The sequence below is a fragment of the Penaeus monodon genome, chromosome 16 (genome assembly GCF_015228065.2).
Source record: "Penaeus monodon isolate SGIC_2016 chromosome 16, NSTDA_Pmon_1, whole genome shotgun sequence".
NCBI classification, from domain to species: Eukaryota; Metazoa; Arthropoda; class Malacostraca; order Decapoda; family Penaeidae; genus Penaeus; species Penaeus monodon.
Genome location: NC_051401.1, coordinates 16,211,878 through 16,221,863, shown reverse-complemented (window position 1 = coordinate 16,221,863; position 9,986 = coordinate 16,211,878). Strand labels below are relative to the sequence as shown.

General features: G+C 34.6%; 3 protein-coding genes across 5 annotated transcripts in view; 1 reads left to right on the top strand and 2 right to left on the bottom strand.

Annotated features, from left to right (window-relative positions):
* Nucleotides 1–269: 269 nt before the first annotated feature.
* LOC119582563 (F-box/LRR-repeat protein 2-like) overlaps nt 270–9,986 on the bottom strand; it is a 72,167-nt gene continuing 62,450 nt past the window's right edge. The window contains exons 1-7 of one of the 3 annotated variants that reach the window (XM_037930920.1): nt 4,084–4,283; nt 3,602–3,849; nt 2,315–2,476; nt 1,767–1,898; nt 1,372–1,481; nt 1,041–1,184; nt 270–757 (exon numbers count right to left, since the gene is read on the bottom strand). In XM_037930920.1, the coding sequence (XP_037786848.1) occupies nt 674–757; nt 1,041–1,184; nt 1,372–1,481; nt 1,767–1,898; nt 2,315–2,429 (585 nt within the window). In that variant the 5' untranslated portion in view covers nt 2,430–2,476; nt 3,602–3,849; nt 4,084–4,283 and the 3' untranslated portion in view covers nt 270–673. Of the gene's footprint in view, nt 758–1,040; nt 1,185–1,371; nt 1,482–1,766; nt 1,899–2,314; nt 2,477–3,601; nt 3,850–4,083; nt 4,284–9,986 lie in introns of those variants that run through there. The other 2 variants (XM_037930922.1, XM_037930921.1) reach the window with 2 other exon arrangements.
* Nucleotides 3,598–6,639, bottom strand: LOC119582953 (antagonist of mitotic exit network protein 1-like). Its single transcript, XM_037931466.1, has 4 exons — nt 6,621–6,639; nt 6,241–6,333; nt 4,084–4,256; nt 3,598–3,849 (listed from the first exon to the last, which is right to left on the bottom strand). Exons 1-4 carry the CDS (start codon nt 6,637–6,639, stop codon nt 3,598–3,600), a joined length of 537 nt encoding a protein of 178 aa, XP_037787394.1.
* On the top strand, nt 7,842–9,981 carry LOC119582952 (the record flags this gene model as incomplete). Its single annotated transcript, XM_037931465.1, is given in 2 exon segments — nt 7,842–8,022; nt 9,500–9,981. Coding segments are annotated over 2 exon segments (663 nt in total), but the record flags the coding sequence as incomplete, so codon positions are not given.

Here is a 9,986-nt window from a genome sequence, read left to right as displayed (position 1 = left end):
ATGAATGATTGAATAGATTAATAAATAAATAAGTGCATATGTATCTATGAATATATGTATATCTGTGCACACACACACACACACACACACCACACACACACACACACACACACACACACACACACACACACACACACACACACACACACACACACACACACACACACACACACACACACACACCAACACACCCCCACACACACACACACACACACACACACACCACACAACACACACACACACACCACCACACCACACACACACGCAACAGATATATAATAATATATGCAAAAGTCCTGAGCACAATGATAAAATCAATACAAGAATCTCTATTCCAAAATATAAAATATTATCTTCAACCCTTTCCCTTGTAATCATTTTCAGCATTATAACACACACAAACACCAACAAACTAGAACACACAATTCTGATTCTTCTCTTTTTAATGTCACTGGTTGCAAGTCACACTTCCTCCATATGCCACTATCTCCGTATTACTTTCTTCTTAAGCTTGGACAGCAGAGGAGGAGGAGGGGGAATTTTTGCACTTTGTGAAGGCCAGTCCTTTGGGTCTTCATCTGAAGGGTTCTTTTCCTTGACACCACGGTGGTGCAGGTTGTGAAGCCGAGGGATCCTCTCCTGGACAAGACGGACTTGCTCCAGACTCATCTTCTCACAGCCACTCACATCTAAGTACTGGAGAGTTGTGCCAATTGCTCAGGGAGTCCAGAGCATCATCCGTCAGCTTAAAGCAACGCTGTAGAAAGTATTAGAGAGTTTTGTATCATACTTTTCTTTATATAATACATCACTTATGCATATAAGGAACATGGGCTAAACACACAGTACATACACATATATACAGAGAGACTACATATACTAATCAGTCCCCTTATCAATAACAATCTCTTATCTGGTAAATGCTGATGCATAAAAAGAAGTAAAAGAGATGAAAAGTTGTTAGAAGAAAAATGGAAGGTAGCAGAATAGAATGAGAAGAAGAGGAAAAGAAAAAGAAAAAGAATAAAGGATATAGATACCTGTAGATCCAGCGTCTTAATACGCTTCAGGTGATGTGAAAGGACCAGGATCACTTGATCGGTTGTCTGGCCACAGTCTACTAGCATGAGAACTTCCAAACTGGGGCACTGGTGTGCTAAGTTTATAAGACCTTCCTCCCCTACCTGTCATTGAAATTAGGATCTGATAGGTCACACAGAGGTAAGACAAAACTCCACAACTAGAAATAACTTCAGACTTTTGTGGAAGGCTAGGGATGGATAAATGATATATTCAGTATTTGAAAACATAAGCAAAGATCTGCGTTGTCAAAGATTTGGTAATAATATAATAATATCAGAATCTACAAACCGCTTGGCAGTGTGAGAGATTTAAGTACTGTAGTTCTTGCAGGTGTAAAGCATGGGTCAGGGTGATGTCTGTCACTTTTATACAGCCACATAGGTTCAACTCCCGTAACCCTGTGCACATAGAAAGGAAAGAGTTTGATAAGCTGATTCATTTCATGCATATAATTTACTTCAATCAAATTAATAAAGCAAAAATGATTACATTTAACATTATACCCTTCTGCTCAAGTCTTACAGGAAATGAACTTGAAACACAAGAAACTCAGAAAGCAGAGTCAATATCATGATAGAAGTGATGATAATACTCAAGTTCAAACATTTGTACACAGACTAGTATATAAAAAAAAAGTAAAAAGTAAGTAAAACATGACATTTAAACAATATTTATTCCTGTACCTGTGAGATTACCCAACCCAAATTCAGTAGAGTTCACAATCTGTTCTAAATTTTCCTTCAAGTACTTCTTAACCTCAGCTTCTTTACGGATCACTTGCTCTGCCTTCGAGCCTAGAGGGACTTTAAAAGGATCTATAACAGAAGTAAGGAAGAATTAAATTCTAAGCTCGGTTAAGCAATTTATGACATATTAGTGTGCTTAAAAATCATAAAGCATGGTTTCACACTGGTTAGATTGTGCTTAGCATTAGTATGTCTAAAAATATATATATATATATATATAGCATTTTTTTTTTTTTTTTTTTTTTGTGTGTTTTTTTACCTTCAATTGTATGCAATCCTTGTTTAGAAAGTCTGTTTAGTGTTGGTTGAGACTTTTATTGTATTACTTCAAATTTCAGTGGAAAAGAATATCTGAAGACTCTGACATGAAAATGTCTAAACTAAACACAAACAAACAAACAATATATACATATTTACACATGTTAAATACTGACATGCAAGCATCACATGAAACATCAGTTAACTTTTAACAGGTAAAGGCCTACCTCTATTCCGCACACCAAGATTTTCAAGCGACAGGGGCCTGTCCCTATATCGGGCACCGGTTCTTGCTGACCAAGCCCATGACCAGCAAGTCCAATGTCTGTCACTGCAGTACATCCACTTAGGTTTAAGGTCTGGAGCTTATTTAGAGACTTGCAGATTGCCTGTTAAGAAACTTCCTTGTGTTATAATGGTTGAACAGATTAAGTTATGTATCTTTACTTAACCCATTGGATTTGGGTGATGTGACCATCACATCATGAAAAAATCTGGCTGTGGGCTAGGACAATGGAAACTGCCATCACAGAAAAATCTGGCTGAGGGCCAGAGTGATTGGGAATGTGGCATCAAGAAAAATTTGGTTGAAGGCCAGGTTAATGGGAATAACTTTCCATGAGTGCACAAAGTTCTTGGAGGAAGATTAAGTGGGTAATTAGGAAGGGCCTCTTGCATTATTTCCACTTGTAAATAAGAGCAGAATGTACCATCCATGAGCCATGGCTGGAAGAGCACTGCCTTCTGGGAAGACAATATTTCCATCCTAAACAACCTATTCTGGTCCTCCATGTTCAAATGACAAATACAGGCTTTGGAAAATAGCAAAACAGAAAAAAAATTTATATCGTCGCCCTAGCATGCGCGACCACTCATGCCAAATACCAGCATCCCTTGCCGTTTCTTCGTAATACTACGAGCATATGTTGTATTTTTCAGTTTTCATTATTTTCTAAAGTACTTCTACGTGCCATATTCACAGTTGTAAATCGAGACTTGGAAGGATATTTTTGTTGTTATATAGCCTCCTAGTTGATTCATTATTTCGGTCAATAGTCTGAATAAAAATAAGCCGTGTGTGACATGGAGTTGAAAATTGTCAGTTTGTTGTATTTTTTTTTTTTTTGCAATATTAAACATGAGAAAGTTATTAAAATGACTTTAATCACACTTTCAGTTGGGAAGAAAAATAATATTTTGCAGTGATTGCAAACAAAAAAAACTCATGCATGTCCATGCATACACCATGGTATGTACGTTACATGCCCCGGCAGATCGCCCGGCCATTGCCCATGGGCATGTGCGTACATGCCACCCGTTGGCAAAGGGTTAAATATTATATTATGAAGCAACAATATATATAAAATTTCAATCATAACCAAATGTAAAATTATCAGGTCTACTTACAATGTTGACAATAGTAAGTTATGAGCTGCTTTACTACTGCTGATAAATATGATAATAATGAATAATGAAAATTTGCAAGTCATAATATTCTTTACTCATCCTCTCACCTGTACACTTTATCATTGATTCCTCCAGTGCACATTGATACATCTAGGAAAGTCAGGTTCGGCAGTGATGCTGCTATATTCACGACTGCCTTCCAGCTGAGTGGCAGTGAGGCAACATTGAGTAACTTCAAACTGGGACGGGGCTCCTTGCCAAGGGCTTCCTCAACACTCTCAGAGGTGACTGCATCGAGGTGGGAAATGTTCAGCTCCTCAAGGTGCTTCAGCTGTCTTAATGCTCTGATACCATTCTGCAATAAAATATCATTTCATGTTTTGCACAAAACATGATTTTATCTTGAGGTGAAAAGAGTTACATAAAAAAAAAATCTTATGATGGACAGGTGTTTAATTTTAGATATAATGAGACAAAGTGAAATTCAATATATTCTAATTAGCTGCAGTGATGTCTCAATATAACAAAAAAAAAAAAAAAAAAAAAAAAAAAAAAGACAAATTTACAAAAACAAAGTGAGTGACCTCACCTCAGTAATTCCTTGACATCTACGGAGATTTAGCTTCTTGATATGGGTAAGATGCTGACACACAGAGAGCACTGCCAAGTCTGTCATGCGAGAACACAAGCTCAAGTCAAGATCTAAGATGGATTTTTGGTTCTGACAAAGCAAGTCCACTCCACTCTTAGACAGCTGGGCACCTGACATTAAAATGTAAAAAGACTCAAATCTCTAACCCAGGGAATTTTGATAAAGTGATTTCCAGTGATTCACTGCAATAGTTCGTCCTGCCAAAGCTCAGTCCTCAGCGCTTTTGCGTTTTCTTCTACGATTCTTAATATGTGCTTTGAAGGTGAGGCACAGTGATCGGACACTTTCACGCGTCCATCGGAAGGATAGAACCTTTTGTGAAATGGCAAGACTGGAAAGAGATCTGGAATCCTGCTAGAGAGAGTTTTTTGAGGTGGGCCCCAAGACGCGGTGATGCGGGAACAGAAGATCTGTCTCAGGGTATCTTGTAGCAGGCGAGGTGAAGTCTAGTCTACAGTCTTCAAGGAAGCTGATAGAAGGCTTTTCTGTCTTCAGGGTACTTAGCAGGTTCCTATTCAAATCATTCTCATATTTAGTTGAGTTTACAAAATGTAATATTTTGACGGATATCATAAAGGTTGTACAATCCCTTGGCAAGGAGAAATAAATTACCAAAAATGCCAAATCATTTGAATATTTGATAAAAAAAACAAACCAGAAATGTAAACTTTTCAAATCAAAGTCCTACAGTTACTGATAACTGTAAATCTATTTATCTAATTACTCCTCGTACTTTACTTCATATCACACACACAAACAACACACACACACACACACAAAAAAAAAAACAGTGTTTATCAACCATTTCTAAATGACAATGATCATACAAAAATTTACGTTACTACAATGAAGCTCGCAAACACAAGGAAAAAATTGTACACAAAACGTGCTATGCCTATTTTTATTTATGGCATAAAATCTAGTGAAATATGTCAAAATCCATAGTCCCATTTTACACTGAAATCTTCCCTCTAACTATAGCCAAGGTATAGAAATATCTCTATGTTGACTTTTTGTATATCCTAAAGTAGAGAAACCAAACTTAGAAAACTTTGATATTAGTTTAAAACCTGGAGGTATGCTTTTACCTCAAAAAACAAAAATACTGAAAAATCTTTATATACATATTCAAACAGTACACAAACAATAAACAAAAATTGATAAAAAACTTGTGTCATAAAAAAAGGAGGAAAAATCATGATAAAAAACTGATAATAAGCAAAAAGATGAATTAAAAAAATGATATTAATTACAAAAAAAAAACAATAGCAACAATGATGAGATCAGTGACAATAATAAATAATGGTGATAATAATGATTCAACCAGCAAAACAAAGATATGCTGATAACAAAGCTACAAACAGGAAAAAAAAATGTTATGAAAAAATGATGTGATGATGATTTATATATAAAAAAACAACAAAAAATGATGATGAGGGAGGACATTGATCATAAATACTATCACTTTGCAAACAACAATGATCATCATTTATCTGCATTATAATCATTTACATTCTAATTAGAATTCATTATTATCACCATTACTATTTATCAGGCACAATTGTATTTGCAATATTTTTATCACAAGTACAGTGGTAATTACAACGGTTACGTCATTGTTCTTTTGTTAAAATGTTTGCCTATAGGATGCTCGATTGCTCAGCCACCAAGGAGCAGTTAATAAGTCTTCGTCCTCAGCTGATTTTCCATTTCTTGAGTTTGAGGATTTTTTTTTCTAATGCTATTAGATATCAATGTTGTGTATTATAATTATTATGTTATTAAGAATACTACTAGAATAAAATAAAATAAAAATTCATTCTAAAAATAATGGAAAGGCTAAACAGGCGGGCCAAGTAGAACTAGGGGATTGGACTCCTGGTAAGTCAAGCCCTTGAGCCAGCCATCTTGTGTAAAAGAAACCCCTTTTTCCAATAAAACATGAAGGACAGTAGACATGGCATGTATTCTTGCTAACTCGTCAACAGTGCGTTAAAAAGAAACCAATTATGGTTTCCTCATGAAATAAAAGATGTTTTCTACCTGTCCATGAGGAGGGTGGGGGCCAAGCCATCAAATCTGAGTTCCTCTAACCGAGTACAACTTGCTGCAGCAAGCTGATAAAGTCACGCTTTACAAGGTCAGCACTTAGGAGTTTCAGGGTCTTGGACCTTGTTGGAGACTTTGCTCCCACAGGTCAGAAAAACTGCCCTTCATACTCAGGTCAACTTCCTTGCTAAGGAGAAGAAGGGGAAATTTGGAAAGAGGTTTTTTCTCTTCATGTCAGACTAGGGTAAGAGGAAAAAGCTTGACCAAGAGTAGGACTACGGGGGAAATTCTAATGTACAAACAGTGGAATAATATCAAAGATCAATCAACAGCTCTTTGAAAAAAAACTACTACCTGATCTAGCAAGGAATTTGTGACACTAAATATGTAACAAGAGAGATTTAATGAATGATAACATTACCAACTAAGACATGTAAGGGTCATGGTAGGATACAAATGCAAATACAGGCTATGTTTAAGCATATGAGCATGATATAAGATATATACGTAAGAATAAGATTTGAGACATATGAGTAAAACAGAAGTGACAGCAGGAATGAGGATAGTCTATGCAAAATAAATACTACTACTGAAAATTCAAGTGTATTTACATTTTATTTAACAAATCTATAGAATCTTAAAGAAAAGTCACTGAAAAGAATAAAGAATTTGATGATGCACAATGGCCAACAGAAAAGATGGTACTCATGTAACATAATTTTAATAATGTCTGATAGTATGGTATCTACAAACACTAAATAAATACATATTTGCTGTTTGTGTGCATGTATAAATTATTATATATAACTTCAAATATATATAAAATAGCATATAAATAAATACACAAATATTTAATATATATAAACAAATAAATACACAGATATTCATTATATCATACATCATACATACATACATACATACATACATACATACATACACACACACATATACATATATGAATATAATGAATATCTGTGTATTTATTTGTTTATATATTTAAATATTTGTGTATTTATTTATATGCTATTTTATTTATATTTGAAGTTTATATATATATTTATACATGCACACAAACAGCAAATATGTATTTATTTAGTGTTTGTAGATACCATACTATCAGACATTATTGAATTATGTTAGCATGAGTACCATCTTTCTGTTGTGCCATTGTGCATCATCAAAATCTTTATTCTTTTCAGTGTACTTTTCTTTAAGATTCTATAGATTTGTAAATAAATGTAAATAAACTTGAATTTCAGGTAGTAGTTATTTATTTGCATAGACTATGCCTCATTCTGCTTCACTTCTGTTTTACTCATATGTCATCAAATCTTATTCTTATGTATATATCTATATCATGCATATGCTTAAACATAGCCTGTATTGCATTTGTATCCTACATGACCTTATCATGTCTTAGTTGGTAGTGTATCATTCATTAGAATCTCTCTTTTTACTATTTAGTGTCTACATCCTTGCTAGATCAGGTAGTAGTTTCAAAAGAGCTGTTGATTGATCTTGATATTATTCCACTGTTTGTACATTAGAATTTTCCCGTAGTCCTACTCTTGTCAAGCTTTTCCCTCTTCCTAGTCTGACATGAAGAGAAAAACCTCTTTCCAAATTTCCCCTTCTTCTCCTTGCAGGAAGTTGACCTTAGTATGAAGGGCAGGTTTTCTGACCTGTGGAGCAAAGTCTCCAACAAGGTCAAGACCCTGAAACTCCTAAGTGCTGACCTTGTAGAGCGTGACTTTATCAGCTTGCTGCAGCAGTGTACTCAGTTAGAGGAACTCAGATTTGATGGCTTGGCCCACATCCTCATGACAGGTAGAACATCTTTATTCATTAGGAAACCATATCTGTGTTTCTTTTTAACCACTGTTGACAGGTTAGCAAGAATACATGCCATGTCTACTGTCTTCATGTTTATTGAGTTTCTTTACACAAGATGGCTGCTCAAGTGCTGACTTACCAAGGAGTCAATCCCTAGTTCTACTTGGCCCGCCTGTTTATCCTTTTCCATTATTTTTAGAATGAATTTTTATTTTATTTTTATTGCTATTAGTATTGTTAATAACATAATATTATATAACAACATTGATACTAATAGCATTAGAAAAAAAAATCCTCAAAACTCAAGGAAAGGGAAAATCAGCTGAGGACGCAGACTTATTAACTGGCTCCTTGGTGGCTGAGCAATCGAGGAGCATCTATAGGCAAACAATTTTAACAAAAGAAAATGACAGTAAACAGTGTAATTACCACTGTAATTGTGATAAAAATATTGGCAATAATTGTGCTGATAATAGTAATGGTGATAATAATGATTATTATTAGAATGATAATAATGTTGATGATAATGAAGATAATGATGATCATTGTTGTTGCAAATTATATTATTATCAATGTCCTCCTCATCATCATTTTTGTTGTTTTTTTTATATTATAATCATCATCATCATCATTTTCATAACTTTTTTTTCTGTTTGTAGCTTTGTTATCAGCATTATCTTTGTTGCTGTTGATCATTATTATCACCATTATTATCATTATTGTCACTGATCTCATCATTGTTGCTATTGTTTTTTGTAATTAATATCATTTTTTTATCATCATTTTTTGCTTATTATCATTTTTATCATGATTTCTCCTTTTTTATGACACATGTTTTTATCAATTTTGTTATTGTTTGTGTACTGTTAATATGTATATACAGATTTTCAGTATTTTTGTTTTTGAGGTTAAAAGCATACCTCCAATTTAAAACTAATATCAAAGTTTCTAAGTTGTGGTTTCTCTACTTTAGGAATACAAAAAGTACATAGAGATATTTCTATACCTTGGCTATAGTTAGAGGGAAGTTCATTGTAAATGGGACTATGGATTTTGACATATTTCACTAGATTTATGCCATAAATAAAATAGCAGAGCACGTTTTGTGTACATTTTTTCCTTGTAGTTTGCGAGCTTCATTGGAGTAACGTATTTTGTATTATCATGTCATTTAGAAATGTTGATAACACTGTTTTTTTTTTGTGTGTGTGTTTGTGTGTTTGTTTGTGTGTGTGATATGAAGTAAAGTAACGGAGGAGTAATTAGATAATAGATTTACAGTTATCAGTAACTGTAGGGAACTTTGATTTGAAAAGTTTACATTTCATGGTTGTTTTTTTATCAAATATTTCATGATTTGTCATTTTTGTAATTTATTCCTCCTTGCCAAGGGATTGTCAACCTTTATGATATACTGTCAAATATTACATTTTTGTAAACTCAAACTAATATAAGAATGATTTTTGAATAGGAACCTTGCTAAGTAACCCTGAAGACAGAAAGCTTCTATCAGCTTCCTTGAAGAATGTGACTAGACTTCACCTCGCCTGCTCAAGATACCTGACAGATCTTCTGTTTACCCGCATCACCTCGGTCTTGGGGCCCCTCAAAAAACTCTCTCTAGCAGGATGCCAGATCTCTTTCCAGTCTGCCATTCACAAAAGGTTCTATCCTTCCGATGGACGAGTGAAAGTGTCCGATCACGTGCTCACCTTCAAGCACATATTAGAATACGTAGAAGAAAACGCAAAGACGCTGAAGGAACTGAGCTTTGGCAGGACGACTATTGACAGTGAATCACTGTATCACTTATCAAAAATTCCTGGGTTAGAGATTGAGTCTTTACATTTAATGTCATGTGACCAGCTGTCTAAGAGTGGAGTGGACTTGCTTTGTCAGAACCAAAAATCCATCTTAGATCTTGACTTGAGCTTGTGTCTCGCATCTGTCTAGAGGGT